The sequence below is a fragment of the Leucoraja erinacea genome, chromosome 3 (genome assembly GCF_028641065.1).
Source record: "Leucoraja erinacea ecotype New England chromosome 3, Leri_hhj_1, whole genome shotgun sequence".
Lineage (NCBI taxonomy): Eukaryota > Metazoa > Chordata > Chondrichthyes > Rajiformes > Rajidae > Leucoraja > Leucoraja erinaceus.
The window spans coordinates 15,846,951-15,871,629 of record NC_073379.1 but is presented as its reverse complement, the minus strand read 5'-3'; the positions used below and the strand labels follow the sequence as shown (position 1 = coordinate 15,871,629).

General features: G+C 45.7%; 1 protein-coding gene across 2 annotated transcripts; it reads left to right on the top strand.

Annotated features, from left to right (window-relative positions):
• The first annotated feature begins 288 nt into the window (after nucleotides 1–288).
• smn1 (survival of motor neuron 1, telomeric) lies at nucleotides 289–22,960 on the top strand. 2 transcript variants are annotated; one of them, XM_055632185.1, is made up of 9 exons: nucleotides 289–448; nucleotides 1,983–2,054; nucleotides 5,928–6,050; nucleotides 8,354–8,548; nucleotides 8,636–8,797; nucleotides 10,439–10,510; nucleotides 10,909–11,022; nucleotides 21,530–21,598; nucleotides 22,805–22,960. In XM_055632185.1, the coding sequence occupies exons 1-8, from the start codon at nucleotides 395–397 to the stop codon at nucleotides 21,581–21,583; spliced, it is 846 nt and encodes a 281-aa protein (XP_055488160.1). In that variant the 5' UTR covers nucleotides 289–394; the 3' UTR covers nucleotides 21,584–21,598; nucleotides 22,805–22,960. The 2 variants fall into 2 exon arrangements, with proteins under 2 accessions (XP_055488160.1, XP_055488161.1); XM_055632186.1 differs by lacking the exon at nucleotides 1,983–2,054 and having other exon boundaries at nucleotides 314–448.
• The last annotated feature ends 1,719 nt before the right edge of the window (nucleotides 22,961–24,679 follow it).

Sequence of the window (24,679 nt, the reverse complement as noted above, 5' to 3'; positions counted from 1 at the left end):
ACTGTACCATATATACTGTACCAGTGCCAAGTGTATCAGTTAGGATACAAATGAGTACTTTAGCCGAAGTGAGAAAATACATTTTATATTAAAAAGGGAGAAATAAAAGGTTGCGGATAGACAAGTTACCTCTCTGCTCCTTCCACGGCGTTGACTCTGTGTGTGATCTTCACGCGGTAACTCCAGATCCAGATCGCGCGCGCGGAGCTGCTGAACAAAGCTCGAGAACCCGCGTCACTCCGTAATGGCGCAGGACCAGTACGTGTCGCTCCCTTTTAACGTAAAGCCCGCGCCATGTCGCTCTGTTTTTGACGTCATCGGCGGCGGCGGCGGCGGCGTGTCGCGGGTCGATGACAACATCGGCGGGACGGACGGACGGCGTTGCTGAGCCAAGATGGGCGACGAGAGCCGGGCCGGGGACCTGGTGTTCCGCCGGGGTTGCGGACAGGTAGGGAGCTGAGGGCGGGCGGGGCCGAACGGAACAACGCTGCCCCGCCCCGCCCGGGCCGTGTGAGGAAGCGACGCGGCGGTGGTGGTGGTGGAGGTCGTGGGAGCCACGTTCAGCCCCGACAGCGGCGGCAACTCCTCAAACCCCGGACCCAGGAGCAACTCCCTCACCCCCCACACACACCTCACTCACTCCCACAGACCCAGCAACATCAGCTCCCTCACCCCCCCTCACCCCCCCCCCTCCCCCCTCACCCCCCCCCCCCCCCACACAGACACACACACACACCTCAGCCCCCCCTTCATCTCTCTTCCCCAGGGACCCAGGACACGCCACACCCCCCCCCCCACCACACACACACACACACCTCACAGCTCACCTCACCCCCCCCCACACACACACACACACCTCACCTCCCACACTCACACCTCACCCCCCCCCCCCAACAACATCAGCTCCCTCACCCCCCCCCCACACACACACACACACACACACCTCACCCCCCACACTCAGACCCAACAACACATCAGCTCCCTCACCCCCCCCCCCCCCCCACACACACACCTCACCCCCCGCCCTCACAGACACAGCAACATCAACTCCCTTGCATCCCCCAACCCCGGAACCATCCCCCCCTCTCCCGGTCCCCAGGACCAGCTCCTCCATCCTTGTTGTACAGACCTCCGCTGGCAAAAAAACACCCTGTTGGCATCCAGCCTGCTGGGCACCCTCAAAATCATATATTTCAATACGATCACCTTTCATTCTTCATAACTGCGATATGGAAGAATACTGCTTAATCGTTTCTTCATACAGAATCATAGTGATACAGCGTGGAATACAGGCCCTTCGGTCCCAACTTGCCCACACCAGCGAACAATGTCCCAGCTACACTAGTCCCACCTGCCTGCGTTTGGTCCATATCACTCCAAACCTGCCCTATCCATGTACCGGCCTAACTGTTTCTTAAGCATTGCATCACCCTCGCCGTGAGCCCGGCAGTAGCATCCCCCTCACACACTCCCAACCTCCGGCCCTACCAGTCATCTGCTGCCCTCTCAACCACGGGTCCCGCCAGACACCGCTTCACCTTTCCCCCATTGCCTCCCTATTTCAAGCACTGCCCAGCTCCTCAAGTTCCTATATACACAGAACATAGCACAGCACCGGAACAGGCCTTTTGGGCCACAATGTCTGTGCTCATCATAATGATTAGAGCAAACATTATCTTGTCTGCACACAATCTATAGCCCTCCACTCCTTGCATTTCCATGTGCCTATCCAAAACCTGTGTAATTGCCACTATGATACCAGCCTCTACCACCATCCCAGGCATCCCATCATTCTGTTAAAATAAAACTTGCCCTCCTTTAAACTTTGCCCGTCTCACCTTAAAGCTATACACTCTAATCTTTGATATATTCACCCTTGTGTGGGGGGGGGGGGAGGTTTTGACTGCCTACTGTATCGATACCTCTCATAAGTATACATACTTTTATCAGGTCTCCCCTCAATGTCTGGTTTGTTCTTTTAGAGCGACGACTCAGATATCTGGGATGACACAGCGCTGATCAAAGCCTATGACAAGGCGGTGACCTCGTTCAAAGTAAGAGTGCTGAGAACCACCTTCTCGCTCTTTTGGTTGTAAGGTTTCATCACTGCAACCTCTAGTCAGAATTGCATTGCGAGGAAAGGGCAGCGAATGATTCTTGTGAGTCTTTGCTATTAAAGATTGGAAGGCATTTTATATGAAAGATTCAAAATTGGAAATTAAAACGCACTTGCTGGAAACACTCAGCAGATCGTAAAGAGAAACTGTTAATGTTTTCTTTACAGCTGTTGCCTGACCTGTTAACTGTTGAGGATGTTGATAATCAGAATAGGAAAAAACAGTGCTGGATAGACTTGGCAGATCAGATAACATAAACGGAGAAGCGAACAAATAGGTTTCTCATTAAATATTTTGAAACCTAGTTTTGTTTAAGGGAAGTATGGAAGTTGATTTGCATGATTAATGACCCCATGTAGCAGTGAGGTAGATGAACGTTGAATGTATGCGCATTAAATTCTACAATTTTGAGTAACTAACTTACAAACAATCCCCCTCCTTCCCCTTCCCTGTATCCCACCTGGACTTGCACCCTTTTTGACCCTTTCTACTCCTCTTCCACCTATATTACTTTCTCTTCACAATTCGCACTTCTATTCTTATCCCACATCTTTTGTCTTTTCATCTCTGGTCTTGGTCCAACCATTCGCCGATCAAAACCCCCTTCATCTGCAACCACCTATCACTCGGCAGGCTTTGCCCTGCCCCTCCTTTCTCCACCCAATCAGTCTGAAGAAGAGTCCGAACCCAAAACATCACCTATCCATGTTCTCCAGAAACTGCCTGACCCACTGAGAACATTTGGTGGTGAATCTGTGGAATACTTTGCTACAGAAGGCTGAGGAGGCCATGTCAGTGGATATTCTTAAGGCAGAGATAGATAAATTGTTGATTAGTACGGTGTCAGAGGTTACGGAGAGAAGGCAGTAGAATGGGGTTAGGAGGGAGAGATGCCGATTGAATGGCAGAGTAGACTTGATGGGCCAAATGGCCTAATTCTACTCCTATTACTTATGATCTCATGACCTTATAACCCAGCACTTGTTTCTATGTGTTGTTATTGCCAGACTCAGCAGAGCAAAATAATGAAGGAAGTTAATTGGGTTGTATGGATCCTCTTTTCCACAGAAATATAAAGCAGCAAGAGTTGCCCTTTGAGTCTGATCTGTTATAGGTTTTTGGCTAATCGTTTCCCTTTCTCCAGCTTCCAACTATATTCCCATGTCCCTTGGTTCCTTGGTGTCAATAAAGTTGATTATATCTTGTTTTTCATATACTCTTCACCAATTGACCAATCTATTCATCTATAACTCTCAAGTAGAGATTTGCAATCCTTTGTGTAAAGATTTCTTCCTTGTTCTGGGAAATATACTTCTGGCACCCTTCAATCTAACCTCGTAAGTCTTGTTTCTAGAGATTATTTTTCATTCTACACCTGCATTGTATATTTTTGACCATTCTACTCAACATCTTCCAAGGAACAAGGTCAGTCAAATCTTTAAGGCGTGCCCGTAAGGAAAATAAAACTGTGCACAGTATGTCAAGTGTGATTCGCCAAATCCTGTTGTAACATGTGGATATTTAACTTGAGCCACTGAGGACAAATTTCTTACCACCATCACTATCCCCTCTCTTTCCTCTACCCATCAACTATTTTTGTACTTGAATATCTTCGCAATAATAGCTAATATGCTATTTCATAATAATTCAAAATGTGTGTAAGCGTAAATTCTGTAATGCCCCTACTATGTACAGCTACGTCATGAATTTTCCAAGAAATCTCTATTCAAAGAAAATGGAAAACTTTATATCAAAGACCTTTACACAGAAGTTGTTGTGTTGGAACACGCTGCTGGGAGATGTGGTGGAGGCAGATACGCTAGTAGCATTTAGAAGACTGTTGGATATGCATGGAATGGAGCATATAATATTAATCCAGTTGCATTGAGACAGAATAGGGGGAATTTCCTGTTTCCATCTGTGCTGTATTTGTCCAGGGAGCACTTAATTTTGATGAAGTGTACAAAAACATTCCAGGAGAAAGGAATCTATTTATTTCTCAAAGCTAAGAACCCCTTTCAAGCACTTAGGTTTGTATTAATCAAAGAGAAAAGGAGTCTGTATGGTTATTTCTGTGTCACTTCTCGGTATCTGAATCTGTGCTAATGCCAACAGAAAATTTGCGACACCTGGTAACTCAAATTTTTGGCAAAAGCTGCAATTGTTCACATTCTGGATTAGAGGGAACTTGGCATAGAGCAAAACGGTTGCTTTTTGAAGACCAGGAACAGCAGATACTGGTTTACAGAAAAGACAGAGTGCTGGATTTTAAAATAAAAGACACTACCGAGCCTTTCTTTTTGTTTTTAAAAATGTTTGCTCTGGAACCAGCATTGTTATAAATAGAACGATTTTGGATAGAATTCAAACATTTGTCTCAAAATCTGCTGGGCACCTACTTCTTTGTCGCTGTTTAAACATTGAACGGATGAGAAGTGTTTATTTGCATCAAACTAAATCTAAGAGTTGTTTAAGAAAGAACTGCAGATGCTGGAAAAATCGAAAGTAGACAAAAAATACTGGAGAAACTCAGCGGGTGAGGTAGCATCTATGGAGAGAAGGAATTGGCGACGTTTTGGGTTGAGACCCATCTTTAGACTGATGTTGGGTTGGGGGGGGGGGAAGGCAGTAGGTAGAGACAGTAGGACTTGTGGGAGACTGGGAAGGGGAGGGGAAGGAGGGAGAAAGCAAGGGCTATCTAAAATTACAGGCGTCAATGCTAGGGAAGGAGGAATCACAGAAACGTCACCAAGTCCTTCTCTCCATAGATGCTGCCTCACCTGCTGAGTTTCTCCAGCATTTTTTGTCTGCCTTTTAAATCTAAGAGTTACCGGTCCTTTAAAAGAAATTAAATAAATATTTGTGTTAAATTGGGAGAATGATCAGTGGCAAATGGATGTCCTACATGGCAGATTGAACTGTGTGTGTGTGTGTCAGCACAAGTCAGATAAGGTGAGGAGGAACAGTGGACTATTGACGAGTTGTGGATTGCTACAGCAAGGTGGCACAGAAGGGACTGCAGATGATGGAAGGTACACAAAATTGCTGGAGAAACCCTTCTTCAATCTGAAGAAGGGTTTCGGCCCGAAACGTCGCCTATTTCCTTCGCTCCATGGATGCTTCTGCACCCGCTGAGTTTCTCCAGCAATTTTGTGTACCTTGTCCCTTTACTGTGTCAATTCCACCCACGGCCTGGCCAAAATCTCAATCTTTACTTTGAATAGACCTTGTGATGAACTATTCTTCACCTCAGATCTGTGACATAAATTATCAAGTGTTCTATGGCCATAGAGGTGCCTGATGATTGGTTGTGGGCAACATTTTGGTTCTTTTTATACAAGAAGAGTGAAGCTAGGTAATTCCATGTAGATGGTTCAAACATTAGTGATTGGAAATTAATTCCTTCTCGGTACTTTTTCCAATCTGCATTTGCAGTGGTAGGATTAAATTGACAAAAGTAAGCTAGGGGGAGATCTTGTTTGACTAAAGATAGATACAAAATGGTGGAGTATCTGAGTGGGTTAGCCTGCATCTCTGGAGAAAATGTACAGCTGATGCCATTGTCCACATGGACTCCAGTAAGACCTTCAACAAATTCCCATGGGAGCCAGGTCCAAAGGGAATCACTCTGCACGTGAGTGGTAGGAACTGGGAGAAATTGATGGAAATGCAGAGAGAATATAATGAGATTGATGTAAATGAGTCGGCATGCCGGTGGGTGAAAGGGAACAGAAACAGGTCCTGACTCTAGTTGTCCCAGCTACTCAGTGGTGTATATTTGATTTGATGTTTGGCTGTTTCTTTCTTCAGAATGCCCTGAAAAATGGTGAATGCGTTCAGCCTTGTACTAAGGAGAGCAGTGGAACTGGAACAAAACGAAAAAACAAGAGACACAAAAATAAGAAGAAGAGTAATGTCCATCCAGATCAACAAGTATGTCCATCTTCAAACTGTTGTTGCTTTTTGCCAGTAACTGGCCACATTTATCTTGGATCCATAGGTTGTGAATGCATATATAATTTTCCTTAAGAACTTGGAATTTAACATTTACAAATGCAACTCTTTTCCTCTTGCCATATCATCCCCAACTTTCCAGTTGATGATGGTACTGACAGTTAGATTCAGTTCCTCAGAAATGTCCATAAGCCAACTTCTTCATGTCGGGCATATTTTTTTCTATAGTAGCCCATATCCTACGGGTCTTTGCACACCTGCTATAATTTTATTTAGTTGAATAATCTCTCTAACACTGGTCATAATTAAAGAGAGTTGTAGACATAGCCCAGACCATCACGCAAACCAACCTCCCTTCCATGCACTCCATCTACACCTGAAGCTGCCTTGGCAAGGCCAACACCATAATCAAGGACCACTCTCATACGGTCACTCCCTCTTCTCCCCTCTCCCATCAGGGAAGAGGTACAGAAGTATGAAAACACACACCTCCAGATTTGGGGACAGTTTCTTCCCAGTGGTTATCAGGCAACTGAACCGTCCTATCTTCAGCTGGAGTGTGGTCCTGACCTCCCATCGAACTCATTGGCATCTTCATGTGTAGTCTTCTCTGACTACACAAAACAATTTTTTTCACTGTACCCCAGTGTATGGTGGTGCAGCGATAGAGTTGCTGCCTTACAGCGAATGCTACTTCGAAGATCCGGGTTCAATCCCGACTACGGGTGCTGTCTGTACGGAGTTTGTACGTTCTCCCCGTGACCTGCGAGTGTTTTCTTCGAGATCTTCAGTTTCCTCCCACACTCCAAAGACGTACAGGTTTGCTGGTTAATTGGCTTGGCAAATGTAAAAAATATCCCTATTGGGTGTAGGATAGTGTTAATGTGCGGGGATCGCTGGTAGCCGTGGACCTGGTGGGCCGATGGGCCTATTTCCGCACTGTATCTCTAAACTAAACAAAAATAAATCTATTGTGTCCAGTCATTGATGAGCACCACAAAACATTTTATTACTAACTTGAAAAATGCTTTGAAAATGTATTGGAAAATTTGTGTGAAATCAAATTTGCGTAAATTGGGTCCTTCATAACCTGGGGAGCTCCTGCACCCCTGTATTGCTCTGTATTGTACTTCAATGGTACTTTACTGTTGATTGTACCTAGCCAAGTGCGGAACTCACTATCAAAATATGGAGGGGACGGGGGACACAATTTTTTGGCGGCCGCGTGTGGATGCGCACACTCACACGCGCGCGAGGCTTCGGAGGCTCCATCCAGCGCTAAATGCAGCTCAACTGTGCCTGTCTCACCGGGTTAACCAACAGCCTTGTCTGGACTGACGGGATACCAGCGCTGCTTCTCCGCGCTGGCCATATTTCCCGCAAGCCCAGGCAGGTTAACCTGGCGGGGATGTTGCCCACCTCTCAAAACATGGGGGGGGGACGTGTCCCCTCTGGCTCCCCTGGGTTTTCCGCCCCTGCACCTAGCTACAGTGAAATTCCGTTTTTGCATGCAATTCAGTAAAAATCTTGCCACGCTTAAGCAAACTTGAATATAAGAATGTGAAGCAGCTCACGAGACAGCACACGGGTTCCCACATTTCCGATGCCTTCTTGCATCCTTCAAGTGTCAAAGTTCTTACTAAAGGCCCGTTGTCCTAGTGGCAGCACTGGATTTGAGTTGCAAGGGTCAGCCGGGCGATGCAGTTGATGTCTTCCTCCGCTCCGTGCCGCCGCAGGCTGTGTCCGATCCACGCGTTTGCATCTTAGAAACAGAAACATAGAAAATGGGTGCAAGGGTAGGCCATTTGTCCCTTCGAGCCATTCAATATGATCATGGCTGATCATCCAAAATCGGTATCCCATTTCTGCTTTCTCCCCATATCCCTTGAGCCCTCAGATCTATTTCTAACTCTAGAAAACATCAAGAGCTGTATCTGGCCACATTAAACATCTTGGAGCACCACACCATCCAATTGATCACCAGGCTTGCTGCAGGGCCTCCGACAGCCCACTGCAACGATGCATCAACCAGGACACGTTGTCCCATGAATGTGCTGTTCCTCACATCACACAGCCAGGGTGCTTCCCGCAGCTGACCTTGGAATATCCAGGGTGCCCCCGAGGGAGCGGGAGGTGGGAAACCTGCCTGCTCACAGACACCGTTCATCTCCTCCGTTTCCCCCCCCGTGTGTTCTTGTGTCCATTAACTTAAACGTGTAAATAAAGGTTGCAGAGAAATAATTATTAAAGGTGGATAATTTCTATATTGTTTTTACATACAGTGGCAAGTTGGTGATGCTTGTAGTGCAGTGTGGTCAGAAGATGGCAGCGTGTACTTGGCCACCATTCAGTCTATTGATGAAAAGCAAGGAACATGTGTCGTAGTGTACACTGGTTATGGAAATGAGGAGGAGCAGAATTTATCAGACCTGGTTGCAGTTGATGTATCTGAAGCAGAGAATGAGAGTGTTGAACAGGTAAGCGGCAATTGCTTTTGAGGCACATTCTATTAATTAAGATCTGTCAGTAATGTTTTAAGGGGCACACTTTCTTTTTGAACGTAGAAAAATGGAACCGGCCAACAGTCAACAGATGAGAGTGATGCTGTTTCACCTAAAAATAAACCACGTCAATCAAATGAAACCAAACCAAAATCAAGAATGGATCAGTCTTCTTGGAACCATCGTCTTCCTCCTCAACCACCACAAATGTCAGGATTTAACTTTGTAAGTAATGAATAAATATACCTTGTTTAAGTATTTAAGGTAGACAAAAATGCTGGAGAAACTCAGTGGGTGAGGAAGCATCTATGGAGCGAAGGAATAGGTGACATTTCGGGTAGAGACCCTTCTTCAGGCTGATGTAGGGGTGGGGGTGCGGGGGGCGAGAAGAAGAAAGGAAGAGTGAGAGAGTGGGCTGTGTGAGAGCTGGGAAGGGGTGGGGAAGGAGGGAGAAAGCAAGGACTATCTGAAAATGGAGAAGTCAATGTTTGGGTGTAAACTACCCAAGCGAAATATGAGGTGCTGCTCCTCCAATTTGTGGTGGGACAGTATTTTTACAGTTACCATATAAACCATATAACCATATAACAATTACAGCACGGAAACAGGCCATCTCGACCCTTCTAGTCCGTGCCGAACACATAATCTCCCCTAGTCCCATATACCTGCACTCAGACCATAACCCTCCATTCCCTTCCCATCCATATAACTATCCAATTTATTTTTAAATGATAAAAACGAACCTGCCTCCACCACCTTCACTGCAAGCTCATTCCACACAGCTACCACTCTCTGAGTAAAGAAGTTCCCCCTCATGTACCCCCTAAACTTCAGTCCCTTAATTCTCATGTCATGTCCCCTTGTTTGAATCTTCCCTACTCTCAGTGGGAAAAGCTTTTCCACGTCAACTCTGTCTATCCCTCTCATCATTTAAAAAACCTCTATCGTCCCCCTTAACCTTCTGCGCTCCAAAGAATAAAGCCCTAACTTGTTCAACCTTTCTCTGTAACTTAGTTGCTGAAACCCAGGCAACATTCTAGTAAATCTCCTCTGTACTCTCTCTATTTTGTTGACATCCTTCCTATAATTAGGTGACCAAAATTGTACACCATACTCCAGAATTGGCCTCACCAATGCCTTGTACAATTTTAACATTACATCCCAACTTCTATACTCAATGCTCTGATTTATAAAGGCCAGCACACCAAAAGCTTTCTTTACCACCCTATCTACATGAGATTCCACTTTCAGGGAACTGTGCACAGTTATTCCCAGATCCCTCTGTTCTCCTACATTCTTCAATTCCCTACCATTTACCATGTTATGTAGTCTTTGCCTTCTGCCAGTCAGTCATACTTCTATCCATGCCAGTTAGTACTTTGCCTCTAATACCATAGCCTCCCATCTTGTTTAGCAGCCTCTCCCTGGGCACTTTATCAAAGGTCTTCTGTAAACATCATCCACTGACTCGCCTTTACCTGGCCTGTTTGTTACTTCCTCAAAGAACTCCATCAGATTTGTCAGGCAAAATCTTAACAAAACCTTAAACCATGCTGACTGGCCTTTTATTGAATCTTTCTTGAGAGAAATGAAGTAAAAGGAAGTGCAAATATAAAATCGTTCTTTGTAGATCTTAAGCCTTCTTTGCTTGTTTGTAAAGGTTTGGTGGGTTGGTGGGGTTCTTCAGACCCCTACATCAGTCTGAAGAAGGGTCTCTACCCGAAATGTCACCTATTCCTTCGCTCCATAGATGCTTCCTCACCCGCTGAGTTTCTCCAGCATTTTTGTCTACCTTAAATACCTAAAGGATTTTCTCTACCAGTCCCATGTTTGATGTTACATTGTTTGTTTTTTTGTTCTCTGTAGCCTGGTGAGAAGTTTCATGGTCCACCACCTCTTCTACCTGGATGGTTGTCCACAGGTCCAGCTGGGCCTCCGGTGAGCCAGTTTGCCTTTATATAATTCCAAAAGACTAAAGACCACTTAATTTAAATTTGTGATGAAATTTCTTCAATATGTTGGTAACTTTCTTCTCTCCTATCCACATCTCTCAATCCATCCATAATTGGGCAGTACTTTTATTTTTGGGCATAGTTAGTTATCCGAATGCAATAGCCGTAATGCATCAATGCTGACTGGAGAAATGTTTTAATCTTTGTAAACTGGAGCTTGAATTCTGACTGATGTAGAACATTGCCTGTATTAATTTACATTGTTTCATGTGTATTTAAAAAGATAAAATACGAGCTAACATAATTTTGGTTTTGAATCCTGAAAGTGGAAATGTTTCGGGAACGTGGAAATTTTAATTGAAATGTTCTACTTCCTAAATATAGCTAATTCCCCCACCTCCGCCCATGGGTCCAGATACAACAGATGAGGATGATGAAGCTTTAGGAAGCATGTTAATCGCCTGGTACATGAGTGGCTATCACACTGGCTATTATTTGGTAGGTATTTGTAAGTTAAAAGATACTTTTTTCCAAGTGCCTTTTATTGTTTCCAATTGTACCAACTGTGAAGCCAAATTTCTCGTAGAAAGTAATTGTTCATTAACATTTTAGTTTAATTTAGTAACAGCATGGAAACTGACACTTTAGCCCACTGATTCCACGCCGAACTGCTATCACCCGTACACCCGTTCTATCCTACACATAGGGACAATTTGCAGAAGCCAATTAACCAACAAACCTGCACCTCCTTGCAATGTGGGAGGAAACTGGAGCACCTGGAGAAATCCCACGCGGTCACAGGTAGAACGTACAAACTCCATACAGACAGCACCCATAGTCAGGATCAAACCCGGGTCTCTGGTGCTGTAAAGCAGCAACTCTACTGCTGAGGCACTATGCTGCACATTCATCATTATTTTTTATTATGGGCCTGTCCCACTGGGGTGATTTTCCGGCAACTGGAACAGCGACCGTCAGAGTGGAACGAAAAAAATCCACACACACACACCGCGACTAAGGGGACTCCCTGGCAACCACCCGCAAACATGTGGCGACCATGTGGCTACCGCATAGTCTCCTGCAGTTGCCTAAAAAGTCGTCTAAGTGGGACAGGCCCATTACTTTGGCATTTAGGATGAAAATGAGAAAACGTTCTTGTCCTAATCACATAACAAATTTGAACAGTGAACTGACAAATTATTTAAGAATCAAATCCCTAACACACAAAAGCCTCGATGAGTATACAGACACTATATGTCAGCTTTTGTGAGGACAGTTGCATTCCAACTAGGACCCGGCCGGACCTGGTTCAACAACGACAAGTCCTGGTTTACTGCAGAACTTAGCTCCAACAGTCTAAAGTGGAAGCCTACAGGAGCAGGGATGCAGGCAGGCAAAGTACAAGCTGAGAAGAGGAATCAGAGCTGCCAAGGAAAGTACTCTGAGAAGTTGAGGAGCAAGTTCTCAGCTAGTGAATCTTCCTTAGTTTGGAAGGGCTAGCAAGAAATCACCAACTACAAGAGGCAAGCCCCCCGCTCTTTGCACAATCGTCAGCTGACCAACGACCTGAATAAGTTCTACTGCAGGTTTGACAAGCAGAAACGTAACCCTGGTCCCTTCCCCTTCCCCTTCCCCTTCCCCTTCCCCTTCCCCTTCCCCTTCCCCTTCCCTTCCCCTCCCCTTCCCCTTCCCCTCCCCCCCCCCCCTCCTCCCCCCTCCCCTTCCCCTCCCCCCCCCCCCCCTCCCCTCCCCCCCCCCCCCCCCTCCCCCTCCCCCCCCCCCCCCCTTCCCCTCCCCCTCCCCCCCCCCCCCCCCCTCCCCCTCCCCCCCCCCCCCCCCCCCCCCCCCCCCCCCCCCCCCCCCCCCCCCCCCCTCCCCCCCCCCCCCCCCCTCCCCCTCCCCCCCCCCTCCCCCTCCCCCTCCCCCTCCCCTCAACAAACACAGCCAGACACCAGTCTGCAAAGACTGGACTCTTCTACACCCACTCCTCCCCATTCACCACTTCACACCTACTTAAAGCAGGCCTCCAGTCTGAAAAGACTGGACGCTTTCCCACCCCAACCAGCACTTCACACCCACTCGCAGCCTAACCCCAGTCTGCAAAGACTGGACCCTTCTACACCCACTCGTCCCCATTCACCACTTCACACCTACTTAAGGAAAGACTCCAGTCTGAAAGGATTGCACCCTTTCCAACCCACCCCTCTCCAATCACCACTTTACACCCAATTACCCACACGCTGCATGCTGCACAACATCAACCTTCTGAATTTTGTAGTTGGCAGGGCAGTACTCTGCATATCGCCAACTTGGACAAATTTACATTTTTATCAAGCCAATTCGCCTACAAACTTGTACATCTTTGGTGTGTGGGAAGAAACCGAAGATCTCGGAGAAAACCCACGGGGAGAACGGACAAACTCCATACAGACGGCACCCGTAGTCGGGATCGAACCCTGCATTTTGCTGGAGGGCAGCAACTCTACCGCTGTGCCACCGTGACCGCTCGACACCACTTCTCCATCATCAACAATAAAAATAGAGAAAATGGAGAGCAAAGTTACTAGATAGCTCCTCCAGTATCTTTGGTGGAGAGGCTGTTCAGAAGCCAGAAAAGCCGTAAATCTCCAGGACCGGACAATGTTTCCCCCTCTACTCTCAAGCTCTGTGGCGAACAACTGGCACCGGTCTACACACATTTTTAACCAGTCCCTGCAAACCTGCACTGTCCCTGCCTGCTTCAAAGTCTCCACTGTTGTCCCTGTACCCAAAAAGGCAAGGATTACTGGTCTTAATGACTACAGGCCTGTCGCAATGACCTCTGTAGTTATGAAGACCCTTGAAAGACGTGCTGGCCAAGCTGAAAAATATCACTAACGCTGGACCCTCTGCAGTTTGCATATCGGTCCAATGGATCTGTGGATGACACAGTCAACCTGGGTCTGCACTTCATCCTCCAGCACCTAGACCGCCAGGGGACCTATGTGAGGATTTTGTTTGTTGATTTTAGCTCTGCATTCAACACCATTGTGCCAGAGGTACTACACTCCAAAATTTCCGAGTTGACTGTGACTGAACCCATCTGTCAGTGGATCACCAGCTTCCTAACAGACAGGAAGCCGCATGTGAGGCTGGGAAAGCACATCTCGGACCCGCAGACCCTCAGCATAGAAGCACCGCAAGGCTGCGTACTCTCCCTTCTCCTCTACTCTCTACACCAACGACTGCACCTTCACAAACACCTCTGTCAAGCTTCTCAAGTTGGCGGACGACACAACCCTGATTGGGTTGATCCAGGATGGGGAGGAATCTGCCTACAGATAGGAAGTGACACAGCTGGCATCCTGGTGCCATCGCAACAACCTGGAGCTCAATGCTCTTAAGACAGTGGAATTGATTGTAGACTTTAAGAGAGCTCACCTTCCCCTCACACCCTCACCATCAACAACACCACAGTCACATCTGTGGAGTCTTTTAAGTTCCTGGGAACCATCATCTCCAAGGACCTTAAATGGGGGGCTACCATCGACTCCAGTCCAAAAGTCACAACAGAGGACAGATTGTGCTTCCTGCAGCAACTGAGGAAGCACAATCTGCCACAGACAATGATGGTCCAATTCTATACGGCCATCGTAGAGTCTGTCCTCACCTTCTCCATCATGGTCTGGTTTGACTCGGCCACCAAGCACGACATCCGGAGGCTGCAGCGAATCGTCTGATCAGCTGAGAAGGTTATTGGCTGCAACCTTCCCTCCATTGACGAACTATACACTGCAAAGGCCAGGAAGTGAGCGGGTAAGATTACCTTTGACCCCCTCTCACACTGGCCACAAACTCTTTGAATCACTTCCCTCTGGAAGACGACTCCAGACTGTTAAAGCTGCCACAGCCAGACATAGAAACAGCTTTTGTCCACGATTAGTAGCTCTGTTCAATAACCAAACATCTGTAGCCTCCTTTTGCTTTGGTATTTTATTTAATAGTAAGATTAAACGAGTACTTACCAGTACGAAGTTTGATCTGTATTTTATGAGGAGTTACGATGAGGGATTACGTGAAGAACCCACCCAGCGCGCAGGCGCGGCATACTTCCAAGCAGCGGTGTGGAATCACAGATAGACACTAGTTGAAGTAAAGATAGTAAAGACCAACGAGACATTAGTCCGAATTTGATCTATATAATGAGGGTGGGAGCGGAGGGCACGTAATCCCTCATCGTAACTCCTCATAAAATACAGATCAAACTTCGTACTGGTAAGTACTCGTTTAATCTTACTATTTTACTTCGGAGTCACGTGAGTGACTACGTGAAGACTTCAAAGGTCTGTGATTTCAAACCGTGTAACAGTTATATCACTCACTGCCGAAAGATCATCGAGGGAGGAAGTGGTATCTAAAGACCAACAAGTTTGTTTAGTTATAAAAGAAATGTTTATTAACTATAACAAAAAATAGCTCCCCTGGGCTTTAAATCATAACTTTGCGGTTTCTAAAATGATTTCCGCAAAGACGTCCGATTCCACCAGCGGTTTTCTGTAGAATCTTTGGAATGTCGATTCCCTTGACCATCCCGCTGCTCTGAGGATGTTGTCTAGGGGAACCTGCATCCTATCCGCCGCTGAGGTGGACGCTGCCCTGGTTGAATGGGATTTAAAAACATCTGTGTTAATCCCTGCCATGTTGAGGACCTGTTTTAACCATCTGGATAAAGTCTGGCTGGTAACCCGTCCAAAAGGCTTTTTGTGGCTAACCCATAAGGCTTTCTCTCCCCCTCTTAAGTGTTTGGGTAGTGTCTAGATAATGATGAAGGTGGGTCACCACACACAGCCTGGGTTCTGGAGGGTATGCCCGGAAGATCAAAGTACCTGGTCTACTTTGTTTTACCAACCCCGGCATGGTGAAAGTAATGGTATCTGGGGTGGTCACCATGTAGTTCAGATTTAGCTGGTGCAGCGACTGAACCCTCTGAGCCGAGACAAGCGCCATTAGCATAAGGGTCTTATAAGTGGCCTGTTCCAGGCTCAGGGATCCCACCGGAGGCCAACCTCGAAGGTGTGTAAGAACTACACTCACATCCCACATATGGGTGTATCTAGATGTAGGGGGTTTGGTGTTAAAGATCCCCTTAAGGAGTTTGATGACCAGAGGGTGGGATCCGACACTATGCTGTCCTATGGGCATGAGGTATGCGGACAGGGCGCTCCGAGCTGTATTGATGGCACTGTAGCTCATCTTGAGGTCATGGTGCAGGTGGGCCAGGAACTCCAGCACATCCGAGATCGAAGCCGTCATGTAGGATGTCCCTGCTTCCAGACAGTACTGTTCCCATTTCCTGATGTAGGTCAGGTACTGCTTTTTGGTGGAAACTCGCAGGGATGCCGACATGGTGGTGATTGTTCTCTCTGATAACCCCAATCCCCGGTAAGGTCTGTTCAAAATCTGGAAACCAGGAGGTTCAATTTTTGGTGGCATGGATGGCTAATGCCAGTTACCGGGTGAGTCAATAATTGGGGGTGGCTATGAAGAACCATAGGTGTCTCTACCACCATGTCGTGGAACATTGGGAACCATGGTTGGGTAGGCCAGTCGGGTACGACCAGAATGCCAGAGGCTGAGCCTACCTGAATTTTCTGGAGTACCCGACTGATGAGGCAGAAGGGAGGGAAAGCATAGAAAAAGAAATTTCCCCAATCCAGCGTGAAGGCATCTACCGCTGCTGCCTCTGGGTCTGGTTCCCAAGCCACATACATGGGTAGTTGGTGATTTAACCTAGATGCAAACAAATCTATATCTGGCGTACCATATTGCTTGACAATCTTAGCAAATAATTTTGGGTCCAACATCCATTCGATGTTGTCATTGAATTTTCGTGACCTGGTGTCCGCCACTAAATTTAGCTTGCCTGGTAAATAGGCAGCTGATAGCCAAATATGTCTCTCGACACACCATTGCCAGATAATAGCAGTTAATTTGTCGCATGATACTGATTTTATGCCACCCATGTGCTGGATATAAGATACCGCCGTAGTGTTGTCGATCATAATTCTAACATGCACGTGCCGCATATCAGATGCATATGCTTTTAGCCCATAAAAGGCCGCGAGCATTTCCAAAAAATTAATGCCCAGTGATTGTAGTAGCGATGCCTCTGAGTTAGTCCATCTGCCACCCGTGCTGTCTATGGAGTTAGTAGCTCCCCAGCCTAAAGCACTGGCATCCGTTGTAATGATTATGTTAGGATTGGTTACGGCGATAGGACTGTGACTGTGCCAGATATTTTCAACCCACCACTGAAGTTCTGATTTAGCTTCAGTGGGTAATTCCATTTTGCGGTCATAATGTCCCCTATTAAGACGTAATGCATGAGTCCTTGCTCTTTGTAAATTTTGATAATGCAAGGGCCCATGTTGGGCAGCCGGGAATGCTGCTACGATAGAGCCAATAACTCTGGCTACATGCCGTATCCTAGGTTGTGGTGTAGCAATCAAATGGTTACAAGCTTCGATGAGTGAAACTTTTTTGTCTCTGGGCAGAGTGACAGTCATATGAATAGTGTCAATAGTGAAGCCTAGGTAGTCCATGTTAGTAGTAGGCTCCAATATTGATTTATCTGGGTGAATGATGAATCCCAAAGCTTCAAGGAGTTGCTTAGTAGCTAAAACTCCTGCGACAGCTTGTTCCCTTGTTCTTCCTAATATGAGAACATCGTCCAGATAGGCCACGACTAAATGTTTTAGTTCTCTCAATTTTCTCATGGCCACTTTAAGAATTTTCGTAAATAGTCTGGGAGCTGTCGTTAACCCATTGGGCAAGGCTCGGTACTGCCATAGCCGGCCCATCCAGATAAATTTCAGATATTTATAATAATTTTTATGAATGGGTACCAAATAGTAAGCATCTTTGATATCTATGCTTGCCATGTAGTATCCCTTGGAGATCAGTTGTCTGGCAGTGACAAATGTCTCCATTTTGAAATGTTGATACTCAACAGACTGATTAAGTGACGTCAGATCAATAATAATGCGACATCCACCATCTTTTTTGGATTTGAGAAAAATATTTGATACAAATTCTTGCGGCTCGTGTGTGGTCATTTCGATGATGCCTTTAGCCACGAGCCGATCAAGTTCAGCTTGTCCTTCTACCTTCTCAATTGCTGAGGGAAGGAATACCCTTTGGGGCATGTGCTGAACTGGCGGTTCTACGCCTGGTTTGAACTCAATTTTGTATCCACTAATACTGTTGAGTATAAACTTATTATTAGTAAGGGAGCACCAAACCTGCTTGAAAAACCTCAAACGTCCTCCTGTTAATATTACACCCTTTGTCTGTGTATGTTGACAGGAACCAGACCCACCTACCTCCATGTTTACTTGTGGGGTCGTTTTCGGTGGGTTTGGCCCAAGGTTGTCCGTGTTGGTGCTGCGGTGGGGCGGCGCATCTTCCCACGGCTCCGCCCTGGGCCCCGCTCTAAAAAAGAGCTCTGGGGGTAGTGGGAGGCGGTCACCAGGCTTTCACCAGCTCGGTACCTGCTGGTGGCTGCCGAGGCGTGCTGCCAACTGGGTGTCTTCACCCTGCTCGGTCCTGGCCCTGCCCTCATGAGGCCTACAGGTTTAGCCGCCTCTTCCAGCTCCTTCAGCCTTTTGGCCAGGTCTGCGCCAAATAGCAGCGCCTCCCGTTCGGGCGCTGGAGCCTTGCAGAGGCCCGCATATGTTGGGTTGAGGGCCGGCCTGATGTTGTCGCGCCGCAGGTTGTTTAACTCTTAGGTGGTGCTGCACATCAGTGCGAGGGCATCCTGTTGGGGTATGGTCAGGTCTTCATCCCCAACGGACCGAGCAAAGGCGGTGACGGCTGCTGAATGGAGCTTCAGGACTCGCTGCATTTTAACTTCCTGAGCCCTGATCTGCTGCCCCAGGTGGTTCCAGATCTGCCCATTGACCGTCTTGACCCTCAGCGCCTCACAATTTTCTGGCGCTGTGTATGTGTCAAGGGCCTGCTGGACGGCTTTGTCCTGCAGCGGGTTGTTGGACAGCCTGTTTATGCTGGCCGCAAGTCTGGGTGGCAACACCATCCCAGTTGTTGGGGGCGCTGCATATCGCCCCACTACACCCAGTAGCTCTTCTTCCACGCCCGGCATGCTGACGGTATCCTCCGCCTGCCCTTGAGATAGGCCAGCCCAGTCCTGGCCTCCCTTACTGCCCTCGAACATAGAGGGTACAGAAGGGTGTGGAGAGGAGGAGGCCAAAGCCCGTCCTCCTGGGAGATGCGTAGCCTGCATCTCCTCGTTGATCATTCGCTCAAGGAGCTGCCTCATGCAGCTTATCCGAGCGTCTCCCCTTTTCGGTGGGGGAGAGTGTTCCCGTTCCTCCGATTCATCGGAGGACACCGGCCGGTCGGTCTTATGAGTCGCCTTCCTCCCAGTGCGGGGCGTTGATATCTGCAGCACTGGGGGCGGCTCGGTGTCGGGAGAGCGGGAGCGTTGAAACGACTCCTCCGCTGCGAGAGGCTGCCGCCCAGCTATGGACCCCTCCTCGGGTGGAGTTGGGCAGGCAGTCCTCCTGGCTGGTCGCTTCCTAGAGGCCATTATTTCCCTGGAGCGACTCTGTAACAAAAAAGGCACTTACCTGAGGTCTTGTCTTTATGCTGCAGCTGGAGAGCCTGGCTCCAGCTGCTGCCGCTGTTGCACTGCTGACGTAATGCCGCGCCTGCGCGCTGGGTGGGTTCTTCACGTAGTCACTCACGTGACTCCGAAGTAAAATTCATATGTTTACTCAATAATTTGTTATTATTAATGTTTTATGTGTCATTCCTAACTGTCACTATATTTCATGCTGTCACTTGCGGGCGTAGCACCAAGGCAATTTTTTTGTATGTGAATACTTGGCCAATAAACCTATTCATTCACAAAGCTACAATTGAATCTGCCTCCCACGTCATTTCACGCAATGCGTCCAGCTGCAGGTCACAGCACAGCAATGTTTAAAATACTTTTTTGTTGTATTTTGTGTTCCTTTGCCATGTTACTTCTGTAACTTCATTCTACTTCAAAGCTTTGTTTCCCTACACATTTTTAAATAAAAGTCCAATCAATAATATATATCAAGAAGGGTAATCATATTCTGGCGTCTATCCACCAAAGTCATCAATCCTTTCTTTGGTAAGGACAATAGTACAAATTTGTGCACTGAAAAGGAAAAGTTGTTATCTCCTATTGTCTCTGGGGAAATTGCTGTCGTCTACTCCAGTAAATAGTGGTTCCCTGTAGCTGTCCATTAAATAATTCTTGATTTCACCAACTGTTCCTTTCCACCCACAGTATCTGCATGATGTGCTAAATTTCTTCACCCTATTGTTTTTTTGCTACAGATTCCACTGCCTAATCTCTTTGTTTCCAATTCATTTTCCATGTTGCCAATAGCTTCCCCCGTTAGCTTCAATCTATGCATCTTTATGAACATTCTTATTCCATTTAATAAAACAAAAACTTGGGTGGTTTAATTAAACATTTGTGTTTTTTGCATAACTGTAGGGTTTTTGTGCATTGTCCAAGTGTTAATTTTGTCATCTTTTTTGTTTTTTAAAGCTTATTCATTGGAAGAGTTAACAATTTGGCCTTGTAATTGCCTGTTTTTTTTTTAATGGTGCTTATTTGTAAATGTTCTCTTGTATTGATAACTAATGCACACTGTCTCAATTCACATACTGTGAATGATCCTGTAAATAAAGTGCCGATTTTATCCAAAACAACCATATGAAAACTGAGTGACACTGAAGCAGTAGAGTCACAAATGCTCCTAATGATTATAATTACGATTGTAGTCAGTAATGAATCATAGCTCCATTTAACATTTGGAATCGTGACTCTGCTGTTCCAGTGTAACCCTTGGATTTTTATTTTAGGGTCATAGAATGACACATTGTGGAAACAACTTGCCCACACTGGCCAACAATGTCCCAGCTGCCCGTATTTGGCCCATATCCCTCCAACCCTGTCCTATCCATGTACCTGTCTAACTGTTTCTTGTAACTGTAACATGTCCCTGCCTCAACTACTTCCTCCAGCAGCTTGTTCCATATCTCCACCATCTTACCCCATACATGGCGATTAAGTCTTTTCCACTTCCCCTTAACCCTATGTCCTTGATTCACGTACTCTGGGCAAGAGACTCTGTGCATCTACCCGATCTATTCCTCTCATGATTTTATATACTTCTATGAGATCACCCCTCATCCTCCAGCGCTCCAAGGAATAGAGTCCCAGCCTACTCAACCTCTCCCCATAGCTCACACCCCCAAGTCCTGGCAACATCCTTGTAAACTTTCTCTGTACCCTTTCCGGCTTGACATCATCTTTCCTGTAACACGGCGCCCAGAACTGAATACAATACTCTAAATACGTCCTCACCAACATCTTATACAAATGCAACATGACCTCCCGTTTTGATGTTTAAGAAGGAACTGCAGATGCTGAAAAATCGAAGGTAGACATAAATGCTGGAGAAATTCAGTGGGTGAGGCAGCAGACTGAAGAAGGGTCTCAACTCGAAACGTTGCCTATTTCCTTCGCTCCATAGATGCTCTCACCTGCTGAGTTTCTCCAGCATTTTTGTCTTTCTCCCGTTTTGATGTGGTAACTTATAGTTGAGGCAGAATCTGAGTTACTGGATTGAACTTGTGAAAGAGATGAGATTTTTGTGGAATTAAAGGCAAATTTAATTAGGAAATTAACTGAGCAATAGGCAAGATAGCAGGTACACAAATTGGCAAAATGTGACTGGTGCTATCCTGCAAGGATCCATATTGAGATTGGAATTATTAATTCTATTAGATTAATAGGGTGATGGAATTAATTATCTAAATCTTCCCTGATTCATAAAAATGAATTTGATTTTAATATAACCAATTCACTGTATTGTAGTATGATGTGACTTTAAAACATAAATCTTAATTTGGGAAAAGACTATCCTATCATTGCCACTCACTGTTTTCTTTCGTTCTTCTTTAGGGCCTCAAGCAAGGGCGAATGGAAGCAGGCATGGGAAAGAGTCCTCGACCTTAGTTAGTTTGTTAAAATGTGAGCTTTGTGTTTTTATCACAGGTAGAATTTTGCAAGTAACTGTAAGTTTTTGTACTTGTTAACCAGCTGGTGATTTAGGCTGAGTGGTGCATGACACTAAGTTTTTTTAAATGTGGAGGGAATCGAACCACATCTGATCCGACTTCCATTCAAACACCTACAGCGCACATTGCTTTTGAGTTGAGTAGTAAGAAAAGTAGCAAGAACCCTGAATTTTCATCCAACTATTCCAGGGGTTTTGAAGCTAATTGTATTTCTAGTTACTGCAGCAAGTCTGCAATTCTAATGTTGTTAGATTTTCTAAATTTGGTTATACAATTATTTGCACTAAGGGTTCAACTTGACTAAAGGCATAAATTCAAAACTGCTATGTTCACCAAGCCGAGTTCCAATTGTGGTGTTGGGTTGAGATTTATGGCTGAGGATGTCATTTTGGATAAAGACCATACAGAGCATACAATGCGTCCTATGGGCAAGGATATTCAAGTTTAGTTTAGAGATACAGCGCGGAAACAGGTCCTTCGGCCCACTGAGTCTGCACCAACCAGCGATCCCTGCACACCAACACTATCCTACACAATTTTTTGAGAAGTCAATCAACCTACAAACCTGCCTTTGGAGTGTGAGATGTAACCGGAGCACCCGGAGAAATTTCACACGGAGAACGTACAAACTCCATACAGACAGCACCCATAATCAGGATCGAACCTGGGTCTCTGGCACTGTACGGCAGCAACTATTGCTGCGCCACCGTGCTGCCCATAGAGTTCTAGTTAATATTTTTTGGGAGCTTTATGTATGCTGGTCCTTTAATGTAGCTGCTGTAGGAATCAGAATTATGACAGAACATTCAATTTTGTGTGGCAAAAACATTGAGTTGCTCAACACACCATACTTTCCATAATGTATGGTATCATAGTTGGACTGATCAGGAATGCCCAGGGGACAACAGCTAGTTTACGGATTCTGGGTTACCCACATATGGGTTTCCCTAAAGAAAATCTTATTTTGGCAGTGTTTAAAGATGTGATCAATTTCCCTCCTGGGATAAATAATGTTCTATCATATCGTGTTAAACCAATGTTAAACATGCTGATCATTTTGGCTTATGCCTTTGAATTGAATTCTGGAAATATCTATCATACCGTGCTTCTATCTTCTGATTTAGGAATAATTAACATCCTTTTTTTTTCCCCTCAACAGGTGAATATTTCTCTCCTAGGGAGAGGAGTGGAACAGTTTTGCCGTGGATTATGCCTAAAGTATCGAAATGAATGCCATTAGTACATGTTTAATCATCCCTTGGGTTTAGTGTGTGCTTTTGTATTGAATAATGAATAAAAACAATTTTTGCAATTACCTTTTTATTGTTACAAAGGAACATTTTTTGATACACAGGGAGAAAAGAAATCTTGACATGTCAAGTCTTTTTGCAATTGCAGCATGCTTTTTGACCAAACTTATTATGGCACAGTAAATGTCATGAAATGGATGACTTAATTTTCTAGCTATCTCCAGATTTCATGGAGTGTGCAAGAGACAGTGCTGGTAGGAGGAAGGGAAATATCCCCTGGATGTGATTAAAGAATTTCTTGCAGCAGAGGCAAGCTTTATCTTTACTAATTACCCAGTCTAGAACTTGTCCAATTTCCTCCGGACATTTGTATTACACATGCAATGCATTGGGATCAAATGTGAGCACTATTTTTAATGCACTGTCTATCGTTCCAGTAATTTTGCCAATATTCTCATGTCATAAGTAATTGGAGCGGATTTAGGCCATTCGGCCAATCACGTCTACTCCGCCATTCAATCATGGCTGATCTATCTCAACCTCCTAACCCCATTCTCAAATGTTACCTGCTATTGAAATAATCCAGAAGCTCAGCCATGCTTGTTAATACTTCATTGTATATAATACATTTAAATAATACTTATTATTGAAAATCATATAATTTGCACTCATTACTTTCAAAATCTCATAATTCCTGTTCTGGACAATTTCCTAGGATGTTTGTAACTGAACATATTTTTTTATAATCATTTCTGTAATGAGGCTCTAGTTACACTCGAAAAACATCTTTGGGCAGCCCATGTTTGCATGGAGAAACTAGGAACTGCAGATGCTGGTTTACAAAAAAAAGTGCTAGCGTAACTCAGTGGGTCAGGCAGCAACTCTGGAGGACATAGAGTCATACAGTGATACAGTGTGGAAACAGGCACTTCAGCCCAACATGTCCCAGCTACACTAGTCCCACCTGCCTGCATTTGGTCCATATCCCTCCAAACCTGTCCTATCCATGTACCTGTCTAACTGCTTCTTAAATGTTGGGATAGTCCACATGGTAGACATGGATACATGAAACTTCAGATTGATGCCTGAATCTCGACTCCCAAAATTGACATTTTAACCGGAGCTCTGAGATAGGAACATTTTTGTGGTTATGTTCCAAGATTCCTTGAGATATGCAACATCCCTACTGACTCTTGAAAATGTCTGTCCCATGACACTCAAAGTGACGAAGGGACACGGGATGGTTTGGAGAATTTCAAGGCCCTGCAGCGGGAAGACTCAAGAGCTCTTTGTAAGTGCCAGAAGGAGCAGATCACCTTGCAAGCTACTCATTCGTCTGCCTGTTCTTCACTTGAAGAAACTATTCCCACATTAGCCATCCCAGAATTCACAACCAGAGTAGTAGTAAGTCATGTGTAGGAAGGAACTGCAGATGCTGGTTTAAACCGATAAGACAGTTGATTTTGGTAAGCCTAAGGTTTGGCTGATGTCTCTAACAGTTTAATTCTTCTTTCTCAGTCTCATAATGGCTTCTTTGACTTTCATTGGCACAACTTTGGTCCTCATTTTGATAAACAGCAATAAAAGTTTCCAACGGTGATGGAAAGACTGGAGGAAAGACTAGGTGCCGAAAGCTCTTATACCCAAAGATATAATCTATTATCTAAATGGTGGCCGATTGGGAAAGGGGGAGATGCAGCGAGACCTGTGTGTCATGGTACACCAGTCATTGAAGGTAGGCATGCAGGTGCAGCAGGCAGTAAAGAAAGCGAATGGTATGTTAG

What these genes read in the sequence shown, in the direction of transcription:
- smn1 (XM_055632185.1), top strand. Translation starts at nt 395, where the DNA reads ATGGGCGACGAGAGCCGGGCCGGGGACCTGGTGTTCCGCCGGGGTTGC. An exon ending in AAATGTCAGGATTTAACTTT is followed by an intron (nt 8,798 to 10,438) that starts GTAAGTAATGAA and finishes TGTTCTCTGTAG; the next exon opens with CCTGGTGAGAAGTTTCATGG. An exon ending in ATCACACTGGCTATTATTTG is followed by an intron (nt 11,023 to 21,529) that starts GTAGGTATTTGT and finishes GTTCTTCTTTAG; the next exon opens with GGCCTCAAGCAAGGGCGAAT.